The 22,261-nt window shown below is 43.1% G+C and overlaps 7 protein-coding genes across 8 annotated transcripts; 1 reads left to right on the top strand and 6 right to left on the bottom strand.

Annotated features, from left to right (window-relative positions):
- Window positions 1-101: 101 nt before the first annotated feature.
- brm (ATP-dependent helicase brm) lies at window positions 102-18,156 on the top strand. 2 transcript variants are annotated; one of them, XM_017155348.3, is made up of 7 exons: window positions 102-233; window positions 469-782; window positions 854-942; window positions 10,917-12,206; window positions 13,001-14,663; window positions 15,725-16,516; window positions 17,227-18,156. In XM_017155348.3, the coding sequence occupies exons 2-7, from the start codon at window positions 542-544 to the stop codon at window positions 18,084-18,086; spliced, it is 4,935 nt and encodes a 1,644-aa protein (XP_017010837.2). In that variant the 5' UTR covers window positions 102-233; window positions 469-541; the 3' UTR covers window positions 18,087-18,156. The 2 variants fall into 2 exon arrangements, with proteins under 2 accessions (XP_017010837.2, XP_017010836.2); XM_017155347.3 differs by having other exon boundaries at window positions 842-942.
- LOC108066730 (uncharacterized) lies at window positions 1,520-3,275 on the bottom strand. Its single transcript, XM_017155351.3, has 2 exons — window positions 2,627-3,275; window positions 1,520-2,119 (listed from the first exon to the last, which is right to left on the bottom strand). Exons 1-2 carry the CDS (start codon window positions 3,208-3,210, stop codon window positions 1,837-1,839), a joined length of 867 nt encoding a protein of 288 aa, XP_017010840.2. The 5' UTR covers window positions 3,211-3,275; the 3' UTR covers window positions 1,520-1,836.
- On the bottom strand, window positions 3,793-6,091 carry LOC108066731 (uncharacterized). The gene is made up of 3 exons (XM_017155352.3): window positions 5,595-6,091; window positions 4,143-4,246; window positions 3,793-4,082 (listed from the first exon to the last, which is right to left on the bottom strand). Exons 1-3 carry the CDS (start codon window positions 6,072-6,074, stop codon window positions 3,812-3,814), a joined length of 855 nt encoding a protein of 284 aa, XP_017010841.2. The 5' UTR covers window positions 6,075-6,091; the 3' UTR covers window positions 3,793-3,811.
- LOC108066729 (uncharacterized) lies at window positions 6,189-7,905 on the bottom strand. The gene is made up of 2 exons (XM_017155350.3): window positions 7,308-7,905; window positions 6,189-6,701 (listed from the first exon to the last, which is right to left on the bottom strand). The coding sequence occupies exons 1-2, from the start codon at window positions 7,785-7,787 to the stop codon at window positions 6,327-6,329; spliced, it is 855 nt and encodes a 284-aa protein (XP_017010839.2). The 5' UTR covers window positions 7,788-7,905; the 3' UTR covers window positions 6,189-6,326.
- LOC108066732 (inositol monophosphatase 1) lies at window positions 9,078-10,222 on the bottom strand. The gene is made up of 2 exons (XM_017155353.3): window positions 9,472-10,222; window positions 9,078-9,406 (listed from the first exon to the last, which is right to left on the bottom strand). The coding sequence occupies exons 1-2, from the start codon at window positions 10,053-10,055 to the stop codon at window positions 9,136-9,138; spliced, it is 855 nt and encodes a 284-aa protein (XP_017010842.2). The 5' UTR covers window positions 10,056-10,222; the 3' UTR covers window positions 9,078-9,135.
- A 231-nt stretch (window positions 18,157-18,387) lies between the features above and the next one.
- On the bottom strand, window positions 18,388-20,018 carry LOC108066734 (SPRY domain-containing SOCS box protein 3-like). The gene is made up of 2 exons (XM_017155354.3): window positions 19,425-20,018; window positions 18,388-18,910 (listed from the first exon to the last, which is right to left on the bottom strand). The coding sequence occupies exons 1-2, from the start codon at window positions 19,719-19,721 to the stop codon at window positions 18,458-18,460; spliced, it is 750 nt and encodes a 249-aa protein (XP_017010843.2). The 5' UTR covers window positions 19,722-20,018; the 3' UTR covers window positions 18,388-18,457.
- Window positions 20,019-20,301: 283 nt separating this feature from the next.
- LOC108066728 (SPRY domain-containing SOCS box protein 3) lies at window positions 20,302-22,033 on the bottom strand. Its single transcript, XM_017155349.3, has 3 exons — window positions 21,511-22,033; window positions 20,679-21,240; window positions 20,302-20,610 (listed from the first exon to the last, which is right to left on the bottom strand). Exons 1-3 carry the CDS (start codon window positions 21,832-21,834, stop codon window positions 20,468-20,470), a joined length of 1,029 nt encoding a protein of 342 aa, XP_017010838.2. The 5' UTR covers window positions 21,835-22,033; the 3' UTR covers window positions 20,302-20,467.
- Window positions 22,034-22,261: the final 228 nt, after the last annotated feature.

Genomic DNA, 22,261 nt, shown 5'->3' with positions numbered 1-22,261 from the left:
CATGCTTCTAAAATAATATTAATTCAAATAAATTAACATTTTGAATGGCTTAAAAAATTAATATTTTAAGAATATTTTTAGTGATCTGCGGTGAACGCACCCACCTTTATTGCCGGTCGACAGAGTTGCCACCCTTGCGTGACTTTTGTTATAGAGACGGCCGCCATTAGAGTTTTGCTGTCGCGTCGCGTTGAGAAAAGTGAGGAAAAACCCTCTTAAAACAGTGCTAATAGGTAATACTTTCGGTCCCAAATAGAGCAATTCGATTGCGTTCGCCGGCTGCGATAAGCGGGACGTCAAATTTGACCGTTTTGGCGGGTCTTCGGCTGTTTATTTTGTGTTTGCACCGGACTGCGCAAAAAAGTGTGCCAAAAAACGCATACAAAAAAAGTGCCTGGATTACATATCGTGGCTATGGGCTTTAAAATGTTTTCAAATTCGGTGCATTGACGTGGATTCCATTTGCAGATAACGCAGCGCCAGTTGGTCGGATATTACTCTAAGGATTCCTTGGATAAAGCGGAGGAAAAATAGCTGAACTATGGCCTCGCCCTCTCCGGCGAACAGTCCCATGCCCCCGCCACAGGCGCCCAGTCCGATGGCCCCGCCTTCGCAGAGTCCCGCCCCCTCGCCGCACAGCCCCTATCCGCACCAGCAGCCGGGTCCGCTGCAGGGACCCCCACCCCCCGGCCACCCCGGCGCCTACGGACATCCCATGCAGCACGGACCGCCCGGACAAGGTCCTCCCGGCCACCATATGCCGCCGCACCACCAGGGGATGAGTATGTTGCCCAGCTAACCCACCCCCCCAAGTCCCTCAGACGCACGTAATTATCCGCAGTTTTCTCAAAAGGTCCGCACATGGGAATGCAGATGCCGCCGACGGGTCCGGGTCCAAATATGTCCCCCATTGGTTACCAAACCCACGGAATGCCGCCAAATGTAAGTTATCTCAGAGTCTAAGAAAAAACAATATTACTTCGCTAGTTAGTTTTTAACTAGTCTTTCCAGTCGATTTCTAAGATCGCAAAGGTCGTTTTTATATATGTACCTACAGCAATCGATATTTTAAACCCCTAATTACGTTTTTATCATGTTAAGGGGAAAATATGTTATAAACTCAAAATTTCCTTAACTTTAATAAGTTCTAGGTTATTAAAACAAGAAATAGAAATCAACTTAAACTTACAAACTCAATTACATTTTTATAAAACCTTTTCTTACTACTTTAGAGTTCCTATGACAGAAATATTTTAAAAAATTCCACAAAGAATATACATATGAAATAGGAATCTGTAAAATGTTTTTTAAGCTAGCGAATTCCAAATATTATTAGAAAATACTCAATTACACTTTATAGAAGCCTTTTTTACAATTTTAGAGTTCCTATGCAAGATATAATTTAGAAAATTCCACAAGGAATATACATATAAAATAGGAATCTGTAAAATGTTTGTTAGTTTAGGTAGCTAGCATATACAATTCCATTAACAAAGGCTTAAAAACAAAAGAATGTAAATTCTTGCAATCATCGCTTAGAATTTTTAAACCACTTTCTAACAATTTTCATATTTATTTGGCAGCTTAAGGTTTAAAATTATCATATCAAAATGTTTTATTATAAACGCTTGTTTTTAAAAGCCTGAACTTTGAGTTATTTGCTTTCCCGCCACTTTTTTTGGATCGTGTCTACCAGCTGGCGGAGATCAAATTTGGATGATATCTAAAAGCTTTCCATTGGCAAAGCTTCCAGCGCCGAGTGACGGTTCAGCTGCCCTCAAGCTTTTCAATTTAGATCGTTTTCGCCAACAGTTTATTAGGTTTGTCTTGTTTTAATTACTTCGGCACTGGCTTGCCCCCCACCGACTCCTCCTCGTCGGCCTTGCGCAACAGATTCTCGACCTCTTTGCGCAACTTTTCCGTTCCGGCGCAAATGAGATCCGGCTTCATTATATCGAAGGGTCCGCCAAAGGGATGCGTCACCACGCCCCCCGCCTCCTTCACCAGCAGGGAACCGGCGGCACAATCCCAGGGATACATGTCCTCGATGTAGAAGGCATCCAAGTTGCCAGCTGCCACCATGCACAGCTCGTCCACAACACAGGAGTAGGCCACAAGTCTGGGGATAAATAGGAGTTGTAGAAAAGGATCATAAAGTATCATATTTTATTATTTTAGTTTTACAAAATCATTTCAAAATATTTCTAAACTTTATATACATTTTTCCCATGAATTCTTTGAAATGCCTATATTATTTCAAACGCAGTTATATAGTTTGTTATTAAAGTCTTTCTAAACTTTATGTACATTTTTCCCCAAGAATTCTTTGAAATGCCTCTAATATTTTGAACGCAGTTGTATACGTACATTGTGCATATATATTATTTGCATGACTCTTTTAATTAAATTGGAACATCAAGCGATTGAAGCTTTATAGGGAGCTTTGACTGGTTAATTGTTTTGTACCCATATATTCTTATTTTTGATTGCACAAATATTTCTTTATTGTGAGTCTGGGGTTGAAATTTAAATATTAGGAGTTTTAGGATTTTTGAATATTTTTTGCTCTTTTCATTTTATTTAAATGAAATGTTTCCCCTCTCCAATAGAAAAGTTTATCACTCACCTCCTCGCATTCAGTCCCACATGGTAGATCCTTTTGATGTGCTTGTTGGCCACCGAGTGGACGTGCAGCAGGGACACTTCGTAGGCCACATTGGCATCCTTGACGCTCTCACAGCTGCTCACATGGATGGGCTTTCCATTGCAGAAGGCTCCTTGACCCAATTTCGTCGTGAAGAGCTTCTTCTGGACAGGATTGTTGATGACGCCCACGACGATCTGTTTGTTGATGGCCAAACCAATCGAAACGCAAACGTGCGGAATTTGCTTTATGAAATTTGATGTGCCGTCAATAGGATCTATGATCCAGGTGGGAGCATCCGTCAGTTCGCCGGATACATTGTTGTTCTTGGCCGTCGCCTCCTCGCCAATAAACTTATGTCCAGGATAGCTGGCCAATATCTTCTCCATGAGAAAGTCTTCGATCTTGTTGTCATAGTCGGTCACCACATCGTAGAAATCGCCCTTGATGGAGACGTTTTTACTGGCCATTTCGTAGCCCTCCATGAGGATCTCGCCCGCCTCGATGGCCAGTGGATGGATGAAGTTGTACAACTCCTCAATCTCCGCTTGATTCACTTCTGCCATTTTGCTAACGATCCGTTGCTGCTCAGCTCGCGGTGCCAACTAATCAGAGAGATTGTGCCCGGCTGGAAGTAGTTCCTCTGGAGCTTTGCTTTCTGTTCGGTTCGGTTCGTTTCGGTTACATTCAGCAATACATTCGTTCTCTGATTGTTTGCCTGCATCGCGTTTTAAGATCGCGTACTAAAATTGGCATCTCACCTGGCTGCCTGCCTCTGTTTTATCTCAATTTGTTTGATGTACACAAATAGACAGACTCTTTTTATCTGCACAGACAGCCGGTGTAGTCAAATAGTTGTAAAACCGGTTTTTATCAGCACTCTTTGCCCGCTCTCAGTCCTTATTGTATGATTTATACTGTCGGTCTGCAAGTCATTATTCTCTAAAAGACCTTGCAAGCGAGCTGAATTAGCGTATTTATCAAATCGTTTGTGGTATTATGATTGATCTTTGGCATATTAACCATTCATATTTTTGTGTTGTCAAATTTTGTATTGTTTCAATAATTTTAAATTTGAAAACTTCAATCCCCTGAATTTAACACAAAAATGTTGTTTTGACCAGTTTTTATTAAATATTAAACTTACAAATTTTATTCAAAACATCATTATTCAAGAGTATAATCTGTAATCTGGTCAGCCTCCTCTATTAATTGGATTACATTTTTAGCCAATCCCTCAGAGCAGGTGCACACACAATCGGGCTTCATCACATCGAATCTTCCTCCGCTGGTGTGGTAAACAATGCCACCTGCTTCTCTGAGGATTAAGGCACCGCCAGCCAGATCCCAGGGCTTAAGATTCTCCACATGATAGGCGTCGCAGCGGCCAGCAGCTATGTAGCATAGCGTGAGAGCTGCACACCCAAAGCTGCGAGTGCTGATAGCCGAATGCAGTGTAAATAATGAGGAATAGATCAGAGTTCTTTGGGTCACTCACCCAGTGGCATTCGAGGCTAGCTTGTAGAGGCGCTTCACATTTTTGTCCCGCCCCTTGGACACCACGATTAGGGAGATCTCATAGCCGACCACAGCTTGGTTTATCTGCAATCGAAAATTTCCGAAAAATGCTTGTTTAATTTTTAATTATTCCAAGAGTTAGGTTTGCGAGCCTGCTATCAGTTCAAGTGCTGGGAAATATTTAATAGCCTTTTTATTTGGTTTTTTTTTTTCTAATTATTGCAAAAACAAATAAATGAAATATCTAAGATCTTCTCTGAAATCGCAAGTCCAGTTAGAGATAAATTTTTTAGGGAACAGCAATATAAGATTAAAAGGGTAATACCTACACAAAAAAAAAACCGGTATAAAATGGGGGTATTTCTACTAGAGGTCTGCATGAATGCATTCAAACTGACAAATGAATCACTCATTCTTAAAACTTGTATAAGTTTTTCTGTATTCATTACTTTAAATATGAGTGAATGCAGTACTTGTGACTGTATTGCCAAATACTGTACTCACTTTTCCAGACACAGTACAGTTTATTGTGAATACAGTGTTTTTGGTGTACAATAACTTATTGTACAGTGAATGAAGTTTTCCCAAAATTACAAGGCCTACTGAATTTATTAAAGCTTGCTTATTTCTTTGTAATATTGTAATCTATCCACTAGCAGAATAACTTAAAACCTAATGAAAGAGACGAAGTGTCGTTAGTCATAAAATATTGAGGGATTTATTAATACATTAATCGCTATTTAAGACATTTTCATTAATGCTGTCTATATTGGAGTTTAAAAACATTATTTTGTTGACCATGTCTTCAGTCGAAGCAATTTTGGAACGCTTTGCGGAAATTCGATTTTTTGCAATAGAAAACAAGCAAAGAAATAATATCGCACTCGGTATTCGTATTATTAGGCAAATCCATTCTCCGATTTAGCTACCGACAACTCTCACACTTTTTTTTCTACTCAGAGTACAGTACTATACAATAGTAATTGAGACGACACTCATAGTATTTTTCAAATTGAGAAGCATACACATAGTACTAAAAAAGTGTTGCAACTCTAAAATAGTGTACTCAGTTAAAATCGGTATTGTGGGTACTCTGTACAATATTGTATGAGTACACTAAATGTGAGTACCGTATACAGCTGTACAGTACTGTAAGTTTTGAAATAAATACATTCATGCAGGCCTTTAATTTCTACCTTATTTCATTTCAATAATATGAATGATATGTCAAATTTAAGATTCAAACAAAATTCAAATTAACATAATTTTTATTCATATCAAAATGATATGAATATCTTGATCTTTAAAAAATATCAAATTGACCATTACCATTCTTTTTCTGCATACATTACTTTTTCTCTTATTTTACGGCTTATTAATCTTATCAGTTCTAAGAGATTATGAGTTATTTCATCACCTTTCACAAACGCACCTCTTTCACGTTAGAAACCCCAATGGGTTGGCCATTTAAAAAAGCTCCATGACCTTGCCAAGCTGAATACAACTCGTTTGCCGGTGGATTGTAGACAATCCCCACCACAAGCTCTTTGTTAATGGTCAAACCCACGGAGATACAACAATGGGGGATCTTTCGCACATAATTGTTGGTGCCATCAATGGGATCTATGATCCATGTGGGGGCATCCGTCAGTTCCGGTTGGGTTTTGGCGCCTGCCAAAGCTTCCTCGCCTATTATTTTCGATTCCGGAAAGGCCCTGAGCAAACCTTCCGTTAGCGTGGCTTCTATTTGCTGGTCGAACACTGTGACCAGGTCATAAAAAGCCGACTTGACTTCGTAGTCCGTTTTTGGTTTCTGAAAACCCTCCAAGAAGAGGGGACCGCACTTCCTGACCAGTTCCAGGGATACCTGGTAGTATTCGCGTAGCTTTTCCTCGCCGATTTTATAACTCATGTCTCGACAATATCGACTGATCAGTTAGCGAACTATAATTATTTCTAGAACAGCTGAGGAATCATTTTGGCAAAGCTTTTCTATCGTGAGCTTTTTCCAGATAGAGTCGCCCACTGAGATATAATTCGTTTTATTTGCCTTTATATTCTGGAATATTTTGGTTTAATCTCTCGGGTTTACAATCGTTTACAGCTGATTTACATAGGATAAATGTGTGCATACTGACTTTGCATACTGAGCTAGTTACTATCTTTACTTGAATGTGTACTCTGTAATCTGGTTGGCCTCTTCGATAAGGCTAATCACATTCTTGGCCAACTCCGGCGTTGCGGCGCATACGCAGTCCGGTTTCATCACATTGAACTCGGATCCGCTGGTGTGACAAATAGTGCCACCGGCTTCGGTCAGGATAATGGCTCCGGCAGCAATGTCCCAGGGTTTCAGATCCTCCACATGATAGGCATCGCACTGACCGGTGGCCACATAGCAAAGTGTTAAGGCTGCGCTTCCAAAACAGCGGGTTCCCGTGGCATTCGAGGCCATCTTGTACAGACGCTTCACATTCTTGTCCCTCACTCGGGCGGCGTGGATCAGGGAGATTTCGTAGGCAATCACCGCTTGGTTGATCTAGAAATGGGGGATATTATTGGGAAGGTTTTAGGAGAGCTTTTTGTGGTTTTATGTGGGAGAATGCTAATAAATGCTATTCTCGCAGATACAGGAAAAAAACTGTTTAAAAGTACTTTTTTCTAGCATTTTATACTGGGTTATTACAAGTAGGTAAAATATCTGTAGACCAAATATTTCAACTTTTTAGGGCCGTTTTCTCGTCCGTCTGTTTAATTTAAAGGAAGGTTAAACTCCGATTTTTCATAATATTTCATGGGTTTACCGTACTTTAAATTTAACAAACGGACGAGAAAACGGCCCTTAAAATAAGAGATTTCTCAGTAGAAAAGTAATTGGGGTGTTGAAAAGTATATTTTTAAAAAATATCATTTAAAAAACGGCTTAAATATTATACTTCAAACATTTAAAGCCTTTGCTTTCCTAACAGATCTGTGCAAGAATTTTTTATCGAAATGTCAATTTGAGATGAGCCAATGTTTTTTTTACGTGCACCGATAAACCCGAGTGCAGGCAAAATAACATGCACGGTTACTTGTTAAATTTCGTTTATCTTGTTTGTCGCTATTTCTGGTTGCTCCCCGGGTTATATAAGCACTCTCTTACCGTCGTCACTTTGGACGTGTGGATGGGCTGGCCATTCAGGTAGGCTCCATGTCCCTTGTAGGCGGAGAACAGCTCATTCGCCGGCGGGTTGTAGATGATGCCCACCACCAGCTCCTTGTTGATGGCCAGACCCACGGAAATGCAGCAATGTGGGATGCGGTGGATGAAATTGGTGGTGCCGTCGATGGGATCAATGATCCAGGTGGGCGCATTCGTCAGTTCCGCCTGGCGCTCCGAGGCTGCCGACTCCTCCTCGCCAATAATTAGGGATTCGGGGAAGGCCGCCACCAATCCCTCGGTTAGAAGGTCCTCGATTTGTTTGTCGTAGACGGTGACCAGGTCGTAGAAGTCCGACTTGACCTTGTAGTCCGTCTTGGCCTTCTGGTAGCCCTCCTGCATCAGAGGTCCGCACTTGAGGACCAGCTTCAGGGCCACATCGTAGTACTCCTTGAGCTTGGACTCGCTGACCGGGGAACTCATCGCTATTTCTGTTGATTTCCGACTGAGCAACCGAACTATATGGACGCGAATCAGCTGTGGAAAAAGTGCGACGCCAGAGAGGAGAGCTTTCCGCAGAAGCTTTCTTCGATGCAATAGAACTTTGGACATTTCGGAGAGTGCGATAGAGTTTATATGGTTTCGGATTCGTGGGTGTGCTGATACAATGGAGGGCAACCGAATAGATGCAGTATAGAATTATTAATATTTTCAAACCAGAGCTGCAAATAATATTTTTTTATAATCAATCTTATTGAAAATATTGATATTGTTATCAAAATATTTTATTGGTAAAATTGACTTATACGGGTAGTTACGTTATTTTAAACAAGAAAGGAAGCTACCTTCGGCCAGCCGAAGCTTATATACCCTTGTAGATAAAAGAAAACTCACTCGGTGCAGTTCCAGGGATTCCAGATTCAGCGTTTCGATTTATTTCAATTTTGTTTTTAAGTAGTCAAGAATCAAAACGCCTACTTCCTACAAAGTTACAATGAATTTTCTTATATTTGATTGGGAGCCTTAAGATATAGTGGTCCGATCCGGCTGGCTCCGACATATGTACTACCTGCAATAGAAAGAAGACCTTCGGGAAAGTTTCATCGCGATAGCTTTAAAACTGAGAGACTAGTTCGCATAGAAACGGACAGACGGACAGACGGACAGACGGACAGACGGACATGGCTAGATAGACTCGGCTATTGCTGATCAAGAATATATATACTTTATGTGGTCGGAAACGTCTCCTTCACTGCGTTGCAAACATCTGACTGAAATTATAATACCCTCTACAAGGGTATAAAAATAGTTACGTGTATTTTGTTTTTGCTTTGGGTGTGTCTTTGTTAATGGTGTGTATTTGTTGGTGTGAAATTAACTATTTAATTGGTTTAATTTAATAGCATCACAACTTTGGCTTGTGAATCATATCATGGTGATAAGAAACATGTATGAATTTCGGAATTTCCGGAATATATAAATATAAATTATAATAAGAATACGAATAGGTATCTTATAGTTAGCTCTGTAAATTCAATGTACAAAAGAAAAGCATAAGCAATTAGACTTTATCGGTGTAAATATTGTGTTTGCATGATGAGTTGCAGATTTCAGTTGGCAATCTTTATGCTATTGAAAGACTGATTTGTGCTAAGCTGATATGAATTAATATTTAAAATGCAGAGCTAACATAACAGATCTAGGGCTCTCCAGTTGTGTTTTCATGATGATGCCCAGTTTCTTTATCTTTACCCCATTTTAAATAAGATTCAGTTTTATGTCGACAATTAGATTGTATTGTTGTTTACAAAAAGTCTTTGGGTTTTAAAACTCACTCCCCACCCACATGCTTCTCCTGATCCGCCTTTCGAATTAGTTGCTCTATCTCAGCTCTCAGTGTCTCCGTGCCGGCGCAGATTAAATCGGGTTTCATGATATCGAAGGGTCCACCATAGGGATGGGTGACCACTCCACCAGCCTCACGGATGAGCAAGTAACCTGCTGCACAGTCCCAAGGATACATGTCCTCGATGTGGAAGGCATCCAAGTTTCCAGCGGCAACCATGCAAAGGGAATCCACCACAGCTGAATAAGCCAGGAGTCTGGAAGGGATTAAAAAAAATTAATTAACTATTTGCTCCACATAATATTGAAATACCAAACCCACCTCCTGGCATTGGATCCCACATGGTAGATCCTCTTGATGTGTTTATTCCGGATCTTTGGTGCGTGCAGCAAACAAACCTCATAGGCCACATTGGCATCGTTGAGATGTTGACAGCTGCTCACCTGGATGTGTTTGCCATTGCAGAAGGCTCCCTGGCCCAATTTGGCCGTATAGAGCTTATTCTGGGCAGGATTATTGACCACTCCCAGAACAATTTGTTTCCTAATGGACAAACCAATTGAAACGGAGACGTGAGGAATTTGTTTGATGAAATTGGAGGTTCCATCGATGGGATCTATGATCCAGGTGGGAGCATCCGTGAGCTCTTTGGTCACATTGTCATTTTTATGGGTATCCTCCTCGCCAATAAACTTGTGATCCGGATAGCTGGCCAGTATCTTTTCCATTAGAAACTCTTCGATCTGGTTGTCATAGGCAGTGACTACATTGTAGAATTCTCCGTCTTTCAGGGCCACCGCCTTTCCGGCATTTTGATAGCCCTCCAGCAGGATTTCCCCAGCTCTTACTGCCAGTGGATAGATGAAGTCGTACAGCTCTTCGATCTGTGACTTGCTGGTTGCCATCTCTTTTCCTATTTCGCTTTACTTATCTGTGCTATCTTGTTGTACTGTAGTTATTGCCGTATATTGCGAGTCGCAATTTGCGACTATTCCGAATTCGTCTCGACTGAATGAAGTACTGAGCACAGTCAACAATCAACAGTAGAACGGGTTTTCTCAGTCCAGTAACTTGGTTCACTGACTGAGATTCGCGAACTGAGATTCTGGAAGCTTTTTTAATTTATTTGCCTTTGAAGTTAGCTTTTATACAGAATGGAATTCGCAGTACGTTTAACTTAGGACTTACATAATTTAATTTTGGATGGCAGGCCAAGATTTTTGAGTAATTCAGGATAACTCAAAGATACTAAATCATGAAACTTCTATAAAAATTTAAAATTATTTAAAATGTATTTCTTAATTTATTAATACAATTTATATATTTAATTTTAATAATGTTTTTAGAAGTCCTATTATTAAAATTAAATATTACTTAAAATGTATTTCTTAATTTATTATAAAACTTCGATATTTCGTTATAATAGTTTGTTTTAGAAGTCCTGATCAACTAGAAAAGAAATTATTATTAAAACATAAAATTATTTAAAATGAATTTTTTCGTTTATTAATAAAATTAAGATATTTAATTTTAATATTTCTTTTCAATTGGGAAAAATATTATTTTGAAAATATAAAATTATTTAATATACGTTTTTAAATTTATTAACAAAATTTATTTATTTCTTTTAATTAATTTTATAAATTTTTTTTATTAGGAAAGAAGTTATTTTAATATGAGAAACCTTACTAAATACTAATATTAATCATAGCTTTCTATAAAATGATTTCTAAAATTCTAACAAAATTCTTTTTCCCTTTTTTCAGGCTCCCACACAACCTTGCATAGTGTCGCCTGGTGGCCCACCTGGTGGTCCTCCGCCGCCGGAGCGCTCCAGCCAGGAGAACCTACACGCCCTGCAACGCGCCATCGATTCGATGGAGGAGAAGGGCCTGCAAGAAGATCCTCGCTACTCTCAGCTCCTGGCAATGCGGGCCACCTCCAAGCACCAGCACCTCAATGGCAACCAGGTGAACCTGTTGCGCACACAGATCACTGCCTATCGGTTGCTGGCGCGAAACAAGCCCATATCCATGCAGATGCAGCAGGCGCTGCAGGCGGCACAGCAACAGCCGCCGCCGGGACCACCAATTGGGCCACCTGGAGCACCGGGAGGACCGCCGCCGGGTGGCCAGCATGCAGGCCAGCCGCCCGTGCAGCCACAACAACAGCAACAACCACCTCCGTCGGCCGGAACACCGCCTCAGTGCTCCACGCCACCGGCCAGCAATCCGTATGGGCCGCCAGTTCCTGGACAGAAGATGCAGGTGGCTCCACCGCCGCCACACATGCAGCAGGGCCAGCCTTTGCCACCGCAGCCGCCGCAGGTGGGTGGACCACCGCCCATCCAGCAGCAGCAGCAACAGCCGCCGCCGCAGCAGCAACAACAGCAACAGCAGCCGCAGCCTCCGCCGCCGGAGCAACTGCAGCATCAGCTGCCCAACGGAGGCAAGCCACTGAGCATGGGATCCGCCGGAGGGCAACCACTGATACCAGCCTCGCCAATGCAGCCGCAAGTGCGTGGTGCTCTGCCAGGAATGCCGCCTGGCGCTCAGGTTCCACAGCCAGGAGGCGGTCCCCCGCGACAGGTGCCACCCGCCGGCATGCCCATGCCCAAGCCCAATCGCATTACCACGGTGGCCAAGCCCGTGGGCCTGGATCCCATTACGCTGCTGCAGGAACGGGAGAATCGGATAGCGGCCAGGATATCGTTGCGCATGCAGGAGTTGCAGCGTCTGCCGGCCACCATGTCGGAGGATCTGCGTCTGCAGGCGGCCATCGAGTTGCGGGCCCTGAGGGTCCTGAACTTCCAGCGACAGCTGCGCATGGAGTTTGTCCAGTGCACGCGAAGAGACACCACCTTGGAGACAGCGCTGAATATCAAGTTCTACAAGCGGACCAAGCGGCAGGGTCTGCGGGAGGCGCGAGCCACCGAAAAGCTGGAAAAGCAACAGAAGCTGGAGGCTGAACGGAAACGCCGGCAAAAGCATCTGGAGTTCTTGGCCGCGGTGCTGCAGCACGGCAAAGATCTGAGGGAGTTCCACAGGAATAATAAGGTAGGAGGCTAAATATTAAGGAGAGTAGGGTCTTCGGCAACAAAAAATCGACTATCTTTGCGATTTTTTCTATAAAAACTGGTTGGATGGATTTAATTCAAACCCTTTGCATATTATTAAGTGTCATTTACATAACATCCATTAATTTTTATAGCCGATACTATCGGCTAATATATCGGTGGCAAAGCAATTGCTGGAACACTATTAAAAAAGGCGTTTTGCGGTGTTTACTGTACCTCCGCTAAAAATGATCGAATTTCTATTTTGTTTTTACATTTCGCTTAAGAATTAAAAAACCCGCCGCCTGGGAAGCATTTTTCTTAAGTTTTCTATTTTTGATAATTTTTTTCGATATTCCAAAGTCAAAAATGCGTTTTCACCTAAACAATTTGACTTGCGGCTTAAAAAAAAAACATTTAAAGTTAAAAAATAAAAAAAAAACGCTTCCTAGGGGGTGGGTTTTTTTTATGCAAAAAAAGATGCGAGAAATTTGAAAACGATCGGTTGAGCCGTTTAGAAATGCCGATGAACTCGGACTTTCAAAACGTGGTTTCGAGAAAAACGCACTTAAAGATGCACTTACGTACCTAAAGTTTTAGAGGTTAGGGTACTAACTTAAGTATAACTTCTAAAGTTTTTGTCCGATTGACTTAAAACTTTTTTGTATAATCGTAGAATGTTTATCTACAAGAAAACAAATTAAAAAAAAATCGTTTTTTTTGCAGGACCCTACCCTCCTTAAGTATCTAAATATATTTATATATTTACTAATTTACTAATTAAATCCCCACCAGGCCCAGCTGGCCAGGATGAACAAGGCGGTGATGAACCACCACGCGAATGCAGAGCGCGAGCAGAAGAAGGAACAGGAGCGCATCGAGAAGGAGCGTATGCGACGCCTGATGGCCGAAGACGAAGAGGGCTACCGCAAACTGATTGATCAGAAGAAGGACAAGCGGCTGGCCTTCCTCTTGTCCCAGACGGACGAGTACATCAGCAACCTCACCCAGATGGTAAAGCAGCACAAGGACGACCAGATGAAGAAGAAGGAGGAGGAGGGAAAGCGGCTGATACTGTTCAAGAAGGAACTGCTGATGAGCGGCGAGTACATTGGCATCGACGAGGGCAGCATTGTGGCCGATATGCGTGTCCATGTGGTGGAGCAGTGCACGGGCAAGAAGCTCACCGGCGACGATGCTCCCATGCTGAAGCACTTGCACCGCTGGCTGAACATGCATCCCGGCTGGGATTGGATCGACGACGAGGAGGACAGCTGCGGCAGCAACGAAGATCATAAACCGAAGATGGAGGATCAGCCAATGGCCACAGAGGATGTCACCGATAAGGCGGTGCCGGCAGGCAGCGAAGAAGATCCCAAGGATCTGATTACCAAGGCCAAGGTGGAGGACGATGAGTACAAGACGGAGGAGCAGACCTACTACAGCATCGCTCACACCATTCACGAAAAGGTCGTTGAGCAGGCCAGCATCATGGTGAACGGCCAGCTGAAGGAGTACCAGATCAAGGGACTGGAGTGGTTGGTCTCGCTGTACAACAACAATTTGAATGGCATTCTGGCCGATGAAATGGGTTTGGGCAAAACCATTCAAACCATTTCGCTGGTTACCTACCTGATGGATCGGAAAAAGGTTATGGGTCCCTACTTGATCATTGTTCCACTCTCGACCCTGCCCAATTGGGTGCTGGAGTTCGAGAAGTGGGCGCCGGCAGTGGGCGTGGTCAGCTACAAGGGCAGCCCGCAAGGAAGGCGATTGCTGCAGAATCAAATGCGTGCAACCAAGTTTAATGTGCTGCTAACCACCTACGAGTACGTGATCAAGGACAAAGCTGTGCTGGCCAAGATCCAGTGGAAGTACATGATCATCGACGAGGGTCATCGGATGAAGAACCACCACTGCAAACTCACCCAGGTGCTGAACACGCACTACATTGCTCCCTATCGATTGCTACTCACGGGTACGCCGCTGCAAAACAAACTGCCCGAGTTGTGGGCTTTGCTTAATTTCCTGCTGCCCTCGATCTTCAAGTCGTGCTCCACTTTCGAGCAGTGGTTCAATGCCCCATTCGCCACCACCGGCGAGAAGGTCGAGCTGAACGAGGAGGAGACCATCCTTATCATTCGCCGTCTGCACAAGGTGCTGCGTCCCTTCCTGCTGCGTCGCCTTAAAAAGGAGGTGGAGCACCAGCTGCCCGACAAGGTGGAGTACATCATCAAGTGCGACATGTCCGCCCTGCAGCGGGTGCTCTACAAGCACATGCAGAGCAAGGGCGTCCTGCTGACCGACGGCTCCGAGAAGGGCAAGCATGGCAAGGGCGGCGCCAAGGCGCTGATGAACACGATCGTCCAGCTGCGCAAGCTGTGCAACCATCCGTTCATGTTCCAGCACATCGAGGAGAAGTACTGCGACCACACTGGAGGCCACGGGGTGGTGTCCGGTAAGTTCCGTTTATTATTTATTATTATTGCAGAGGGTATAATGATTTCAGTCAGAAGGAGACGTTTCCGACCCCATAAAGTATATATATTCTTGATCAGCATTACTAGACGAGTCGATTTAGACATCCGTTTGTCCGCCCGTCTGTCTGTCCGTTTCTACGCAAACTAGTCTCTCAGTTCTTAGGCTATCGGGATGAAACTTTCCCAAAAGTTTTCTTTCTATTGCAGGTAGTATATAAGTCGGAACAGGCCGGGTCGGACAACTATATCTTATAGCTCCCATAGGAAAGATCCGAAAAAAAACGTTAACAAAATTCTAGCTTCGGTGTTTTTTGAAATATTACATTCTACTCTTGGGAACATTATTTTTTAAATATTTCTGAATTTCGAATTAAATTTTTAAAAAATCGGATCACTACATCATATAGCTGCCATAGGAACGGTCGGAAAATTAAATGAAAATTATATTTTTATTACATTTTCTTCTTTAGGCCTAGTACTCACTTCAATCAAAAAGGCAACGAAACGAAAATTTCTATACAAAAATGACAGGCGGAAAATTTCGTGATCAAAATTTTGTATGGAGATTTTCATTTCGTAGGCTTTTTGATTGAAGTGAGTACTAGGCATTACTGGGATATAGCTTTTCTTTAACACTTTAAAATTTCGAATTAAGTTTAACAAAACTCGGACGTCTATATTACATAGCTCCCATAGGAAGAATAAAAAAAATAATGCCAAAATAATACGAAAGCAGCTAAAATGTTAATTGTTTTAACTTACATATAAGCAAGTAAATCTAAATTTAATTTGTAAGTTAATAGGAATGATCTGCAAGGGTATATAAGCCTCGGCTGGCCGAATTTAGCTTTCTTTCTTGTTTTAGTTTAATTTTAATTATTTAAATATTCGTGAGTTATTGAAGATATCAGTAGTTTGGTGTTTTTAAATATTAATGAATGATTTTTTTATTTTTTGAAAAGTATTTCTTCTAGTATTTCATACTGTTTGACGATTAAGAAATTAAGAATTATAAGTAATTCCAATTTTCCCCTTTCAGGACCCGATCTTTATCGCGTATCCGGCAAATTCGAGTTGCTCGATCGCATCCTGCCCAAGCTGAAGGCCACCAACCATCGTGTCCTGCTCTTCTGTCAGATGACCCAGTGCATGACCATCATCGAAGACTACTTGGGATGGCGCCAGTTCGGCTACCTGCGACTGGACGGCACCACGAAGGCCGAGGATCGTGGCGAACTGCTGCGCAAATTCAACGCCAAGGGCTCGGACGTCTTTGTCTTTCTGCTGTCTACCCGAGCCGGCGGCTTGGGTCTCAATCTGCAGACCGCCGACACTGTGGTGATCTTCGACTCCGATTGGAATCCCCACCAGGATCTGCAGGCGCAGGATCGTGCCCATCGTATTGGTCAGCGAAACGAGGTGCGCGTCCTCCGGCTGATGACAGTTAACTCCGTGGAAGAGCGCATCCTGGCTGCCGCCAGATACAAGCTGAACATGGACGAGAAGGTCATCCAAGCTGGCATGTTCGATCAAAAGTCAACGGGCAGCGAGCGGCAGCAGTTCCTCCAGACGATTCTGCATCAGGACGACAACGAGGAGGAGGAGGAAAATGAGGTGCCTGATGATGAGATGATCAACATGATGATTGCTCGCAGCGAGGAGGAGATCGAGGTCTTTAAGCGCATGGATGCGGAGCGCAAGAAGGAGGACGAGGAGATCCATCCGGGTAGGGAGCGTCTTATCGATGAGTCCGAGTTACCAGACTGGTTGACCAAGGACGACGACGAGGTGGAGCGTTTCCACTATCAGTACGACGAGGATACCATTCTTGGTGAGTTCAAGTGATATCATTTGTTTAATGCAGGGACTGCAAATAAGTGTTTTGAAATTTAAAAAATTTAATGCGTCTAAAAAATATAGGGAAAATACCACCTACTTAGTTTGACTCGTCAAATGGTAAAACGTGATAAACCTTTTTTTAAATTTTTATAATAAAAATTGAAAATAAGTCTTATTATAAAAATTGAAAATAAAAATTGAATGCCAAAATCTTTTAAACCAATGAGAATATTGCATACCTTTCTAATGAGTTATGACACGACCATGTCTAAGGACATTTTAAGGACTTAAAATGGCTTTTAATGTTCTATGTATGTAACTTCTATGTTCTGTGGAAGTATTATGACGTTCTAAAAACATGTAGCACCAGAAAATCTAAATGAAAAGAATAAATAGCCCAGTCGAAATGCACCTGTCCATCTGTCTGTTTTATGCATAACGTAATAAAAAAAATTAGAGCCGCGAATTTTCCAATTACTTATAAGTATATTTAACTAAGGTAAAATATGTATGATTCGCAAAAACACATATAACACAACACAGAACAAGAGGTTCTTAAGAATTCGCGGTTTTTGAAAAGTCTATATAGAATATATCTTTTTATAAAAATATTTATTATTTTATAATTTGTATTTTAAAAATCATAAGAATTACGATCCCTGGTCTAATGAGTTAACTAATGGTGAATATATTTCGTTCTAGGTCGAGGTTCCCGGCAGCGAAAGGAGGTGGACTACACGGACAGTTTGACGGAGAAGGAGTGGCTGAAGGCTATCGACGATGGCGCTGAGTTCGACGAGGAGGAGGAGGAAGACGACTCCAAGCGCAAGCGACGCAAGCGAAAGAATCGAAAGGAAGAGTCCGACGACGATTCGATGATCCTCAAGCGGCGACGACGCCAGAACCTGGACAAGCGATCCAAGAAGCAGATGCACAAGATTATGAGCGCGGTGATTAAGCACAACCAGGATGGACGCACCCTGTCCGAGCCGTTCATGAAGTTGCCGTCGCGGCAGCGGTTGCCCGACTACTACGAGATCATCAAGCGGCCGGTGGACATTAAGAAGATCCTGCAGCGCATCGAGGACTGCAAATATGCCGATCTCAACGAGCTGGAGAAGGACTTTATGCAGCTGTGCCAGAATGCGCAGATCTACAACGAAGAGGCATCGCTCATCTACCTGGATTCGATTGCCTTGCAAAAGATATTTGTTGGCGCCAGGCAGAGGGTAACAGCTGCAGCGGATGCAGCCGCAGTGGCGGCCGGAGATAATACGGGGGAGGCACATGGAAACGGCGGGGGATCCGACAACTCGGACAATGAGGACGACGATGGCGGCGATGATGGCTCTGATGACGAGGAGATTGCCACCACCTCGGCGGCTGCTGTCAAAATGAAGCTGAAACTGAATAAATCTCTGGCCAGTGCCCCGGCCACGCCCACGCAATCATCTTCAAATGTGGGCAGCGGAGCGGCCACCACATCCAAGAAGCAGACGCGACGCAAGCGGTCGCAGAAGAAGTACACCATTTCCGACGACGACGACGATGACATGGACTAGCTGCCGTTGGGAGTGATCTTCAAGCGCGCATCGACGGATGTCGAAGGCATGGGCAATTGATTTTTAGTTAGTTTAAGTTCAAAACACCTTTGAGGAAGATGCTTAGCGAAACCCTAACCCAAGGGTTTCTCTAACCATCTAGACTCCCTATCGGGCTATCACTTTTATATATCTATCTTTCCTAGTTGTAGGTTTCGATTTAAGTTCAATTTTAATTATTTACGCACACAAACATTTATTTCTCCCCATTCTTTTGATTGTATAATTACGTGCTTTAAAATAAATGCATACATAACATAAAAATAACATTAAATAAAATAATATTTCTTTGGTTTCTTAGAGGAGACAAGTCCAGGTTATCAAACATTATATTATAGAGTCAGGAACCAGTGGGTTTTAAGGAATGACCTGAATCCCGGAAATTTGCGAAGTTCGGAGAGCTGCTTTCTTGATAACGCTTGCAAGGAGCGAAGCAGCAAAGTATCCGGTAACGAAGTGCAGTTGGTTAGTCTTATCACAGACTTTAATGCTGTAGAGCAGACCATTGGATATATCTTTACGTTTGGATCCACCGGCACATTGGTGTAGGCCACTCCTAACGCCTTTCGGTTTATATAGAACTCCAAGTGGCCGCGACTACGATCCAAATAGACACCAATCAGACAGCCCTGGGAGAACTTTTGGGCGTAGGGCAGCCGCTCGCCGCAGTTTTGGATCTGGCCGGAGTACGAAAGACCCCAGGAATGGGCATTGCTACCCAAAGCAGAAACATATTGGAATCTATGTTGTCCGGAATCTATGCTCTGCGTACCGATGCCAAACATCTGGGAAGGGAAAATCAAAAGGTGATTGCAGATCAAACACACATAGTTTGAAGTGATTATTTCCTCTTATCAGTAGGACAAAGTCACGATTAACGGAAGCTAAATTCGGCAAGCCGAAGTTTTAATACCCTTGCTGATTTCACGAATTAAAATTTGACTACAATAGCAACATGAATTAATAAACAAAATATTTCATAATTTAAAAAATACACCTTTTTTAATTTTTTACCCTATTGTTCCTATGGGAGCTATAGGATATAGACGTCCAATCGAATCGCGCTTTTACCCTGATCAAGGTATGCACAAAAAAATAAGATTTGGAAAGATTCATGTCAAAAACTTTTACACTGCTCGAAAAATCTTCAGTTTTTGCAAGTTATATCCGATTGTGATCAAGAATATATATACTTTATGGGGTCGGAAACGTTTCCCTCACTGCGTTACAAACATCTGACCAAAATTATAATACCCTCTGGAGGGGTATAAAAAGTGGTGATAACCCAAGTCGACTTACTACATCTGTGCCGTACAGAGGAGATATAGCAAGCATCTCCCAATAATGCACCATGCCGGGTTCTAGAGACTTTTTTCCCTTCACAATGGCGGTTCCCTGACTTCTGGTGGGATGAAAAGTAATGTCTCTTTCAGTGACCAAAGCATCCGACTCTTCTGTGGTGTCCCATTGCCAGGAGTAGCCATTGCCGACACCATACTCTCCGCATCGACACTTGACCAAGTCAGGTATATGGCCCTTGTAACGGACTATGTCGTTGGAGCTGGGAAACCAGCACTGGCAATATCTTTGGGTCATGAAAATGCAGTTTGCAAATGCGCCAAAGTCGGGTCTTTATCTGTATCGGATGACGAATTCTTACTAGCTCACTTCCGATCTCGGCAAAATTCCGATTGTGACTGACGCGGCTAGTGTGAAATGATGATAGTAAGAATTAAGATATTGATCCTGATTAGCTTTATAGCTAGATCCCAAAGTAGAGATAATTTTCAAAGCGAGATCAAAAAATCGTGTACCACCAAAAGACCTCATTGCACCTCAGTAGAAATTTATTAAAAAAGAATTGTTTATGTTTGAAGCCTGGTAACATATTCTGTTAATATGCAGTCGTCAAAAGTACTTAAAATGATTTATGATGAACGCACGAACGATCTTGAGATCCAGGAAATAAAAATAATATTATTGGTATACATGTTATATTTCACACATGGGCTTTAGCATTGCCCACCAGACCAGCCCACTAAACAGGAATGACAAATAAAAAAGAAAGTAGAATAAATATATATTCCACACCTATATAACCTATGTTTAACCTATTCATAATTTTCTAATCTGATGTTTTTCCAGATGCCGAAGTAATCAAATGCAACTACAAAGGTTTTTTCGATAATGATTTATCTTCTTTTAATTCCCTAGTAAACTATTGGAAAGTCTAAACACAACGTAAATTAAACGTGTTTTTTAACATTTCTACTTAATACATTTATATTTACGTTCCGTGAAGTAAATGCATAAATATTTTGATATGTTTTTATAGGTGCTAGCTACAGCAGGTAGTGGAAATACTCATCGCACATCTCGTGGACGGAAGCGGTGTGCTCCTCGTCGCCGCTATCAGTGCTCCTCAGCGTGATCTTGTGGGCATTGGCGTACAAGTCGTCCTCGTCAACGGTCGCATCTTCAGTTTCTATTAATATAAATTACGGAACGAGTGATTAGATGGGTGGAAAAGTGGAAATGACTCAGTGATCTCACCTCGGTACTTTTGCTTGCGTCCCAGCCTCAGCTTGGAACTGGAGAGCACCGCCTCGTCGCCCAAATCCAATTCGTTTTCCCGCGAGTTTCGGGAGTAACGAATGGGCGGTGCCAGGAACCAGTACGATTGTAGGATGCCCTTTAGACCCGGCATCTGACGCAGTTCGGCCAGCTTAAGCGGCTGCCGGGACAAAGCTTGAAAGGATCTCAGCTGCAGCGTCGCCGGTTGCGATGTGCAGTTAATCAGCCTTATCACAGATTTGGCCGCCGTGGAGCAGACCATGGGATATATACTGACATCCGGATCTGTGGGCACATTTGTGTAGGCCACTCCCAGCGACCGGCGGTTCAGATAGAACTCCAAGTGTCCCCGCGTCCGATCCAGACACACTCCAATCAGGCAGCCCTGCGAGAACTTCTGGCCGTAGGGCAGCTGCTCGCCGCAGTGCTGAATGCGTCCGGAGTAGGAGAAGCCCCAGGACTGGGCATTGGTGCCCAGGGCGGAGACAAAGTGGAACTTGAACTGCCCTAGATTAACGCTCTCCGTGCCGATGCCGAACATCTAGGGGGATGGAGAAGGGAACACATTGTTTACATTGAACTTTTCACTGGCTTATCATCTAGTTGGGCTGTCTGCTGCGACGTCTGTTATCTTATCGCCGCCTTGTAATCTGTAATCCGTAGTACAATGAAGCCAACAATCGAGTCGTAAGCAATGGAATCGAGCTCACCAGCTGTAGGCAGTGATCTATTTTAAGGCGGCGACTTTGACTGACTTTCATCTCTCTAGCGGAGCATCCCAACTAGTTGCCAAGCCGGGCTGATAACTCACCACATCGGTGCCGGCCAGGGTGGTGATGACGCGCATCTCCCAAAAGTGGACCATGCCAGGCTTTAAAGCCCTATTACCCCTCACAATCGCCGTGCCCTGGCTGTAGGTGGGATGGAAGATGATGTCCCGGTCGGTCACTATGGCATCCGATTCGTCAGCGGCATGCCACCGCCAGGGATTCACATTGCCGGGCTCGTCCTCGCCGCAACGGCACCTGACCAGGTCGGGTATGTGACCCTTGTGGCTGGTGACCTCGATGGAGTTAGGAAAGGGGCAGTCGCAGAAGCCGGGATTGCAGACTTCCTGGTGCGGCGGCAGCAACATGTTGACTTCTCACTGGAATCTCTGACTTTATCCCCACTAATGACTGGTGACAGCCGTGTGCAATGATCTCGAACAGTCGACGGACCACAAATGTTTCCAGTTAAACCAGCTGCAGCCTCATATATAAGCTCATGACCGATGTGATCTGAGCTGGCTGAAATGAACAATAAACAAAAACGATGCGTTGTAAATAGACGCCAGCGTCTCTGCCGGCGTCGCCATCAGTGTTTGGTCACACTGCATGATTCAGAACGGTATATATAGTAAAAATACTAGTTCTTTTTTAAAAAAAAATTACCGTTAGTTTTTTTTTTAATAAAAAATTTAAATATCTGTTCTAACGAAAAACCAACTATAAACTAACTACATAATGGGCTTAAAACACTACCAGCTACGGTTTTCAGCTTGTAAACCATTTGCTAAAATT

Source organism: Drosophila takahashii, chromosome 3L (assembly GCF_030179915.1).
Source record: "Drosophila takahashii strain IR98-3 E-12201 chromosome 3L, DtakHiC1v2, whole genome shotgun sequence".
Classification (NCBI taxonomy): Eukaryota; Metazoa; Arthropoda; class Insecta; order Diptera; family Drosophilidae; genus Drosophila; species Drosophila takahashii.
Note: the sequence above shows the minus strand (reverse complement) of the source record. Positions and strands in the feature narration are given on the sequence as shown.

Excerpts from the sequence above, each read along its gene's own strand:
- brm (XM_017155347.3), top strand. The coding sequence starts at position 542 with ATGGCCTCGCCCTCTCCGGCGAACAGTCCCATGCCCCCGCCACAGGCG. Across the intron at positions 943-10,916 it reads CCCACGGAATGCCGCCAAAT|GCTCCCACACAACCTTGCAT; the intron begins GTAAGTTATCTC and ends CCCTTTTTTCAG. Across the intron at positions 12,207-13,000 it reads AGTTCCACAGGAATAATAAG|GCCCAGCTGGCCAGGATGAA; the intron begins GTAGGAGGCTAA and ends AATCCCCACCAG.
- LOC108066730 (XM_017155351.3), bottom strand. The coding sequence starts at position 3,210 with ATGGCAGAAGTGAATCAAGCGGAGATTGAGGAGTTGTACAACTTCATC. Across the intron at positions 2,120-2,626 it reads GTGGGACTGAATGCGAGGAG|ACTTGTGGCCTACTCCTGTG; the intron begins GTGAGTGATAAA and ends ATTTATCCCCAG.
- LOC108066731 (XM_017155352.3), bottom strand. The coding sequence starts at position 6,074 with ATGAGTTATAAAATCGGCGAGGAAAAGCTACGCGAATACTACCAGGTA. Across the intron at positions 4,247-5,594 it reads GGGTTTCTAACGTGAAAGAG|ATAAACCAAGCTGTGGTCGG; the intron begins GTGCGTTTGTGA and ends TTTCGATTGCAG. Across the intron at positions 4,083-4,142 it reads CTAGCCTCGAATGCCACTGG|CACTCGCAGCTTTGGGTGTG; the intron begins GTGAGTGACCCA and ends TTCGGCTATCAG.
- LOC108066729 (XM_017155350.3), bottom strand. The coding sequence starts at position 7,787 with ATGAGTTCCCCGGTCAGCGAGTCCAAGCTCAAGGAGTACTACGATGTG. Across the intron at positions 6,702-7,307 it reads ACACGTCCAAAGTGACGACG|ATCAACCAAGCGGTGATTGC; the intron begins GTAAGAGAGTGC and ends CCCCATTTCTAG.
- LOC108066732 (XM_017155353.3), bottom strand. The coding sequence starts at position 10,055 with ATGGCAACCAGCAAGTCACAGATCGAAGAGCTGTACGACTTCATCTAT. Across the intron at positions 9,407-9,471 it reads GTGGGATCCAATGCCAGGAG|ACTCCTGGCTTATTCAGCTG; the intron begins GTGGGTTTGGTA and ends AATCCCTTCCAG.
- LOC108066734 (XM_017155354.3), bottom strand. The coding sequence starts at position 19,721 with ATGACCCAAAGATATTGCCAGTGCTGGTTTCCCAGCTCCAACGACATA. Across the intron at positions 18,911-19,424 it reads CTCTGTACGGCACAGATGTA|ATGTTTGGCATCGGTACGCA; the intron begins GTAAGTCGACTT and ends TTCCCTTCCCAG.
- LOC108066728 (XM_017155349.3), bottom strand. The coding sequence starts at position 21,834 with ATGTTGCTGCCGCCGCACCAGGAAGTCTGCAATCCCGGCTTCTGCGAC. Across the intron at positions 21,241-21,510 it reads CCCTGGCCGGCACCGATGTG|ATGTTCGGCATCGGCACGGA; the intron begins GTGAGTTATCAG and ends CCATCCCCCTAG. Across the intron at positions 20,611-20,678 it reads ACGCAAGCAAAAGTACCGAG|AAACTGAAGATGCGACCGTT; the intron begins GTGAGATCACTG and ends TTATATTAATAG.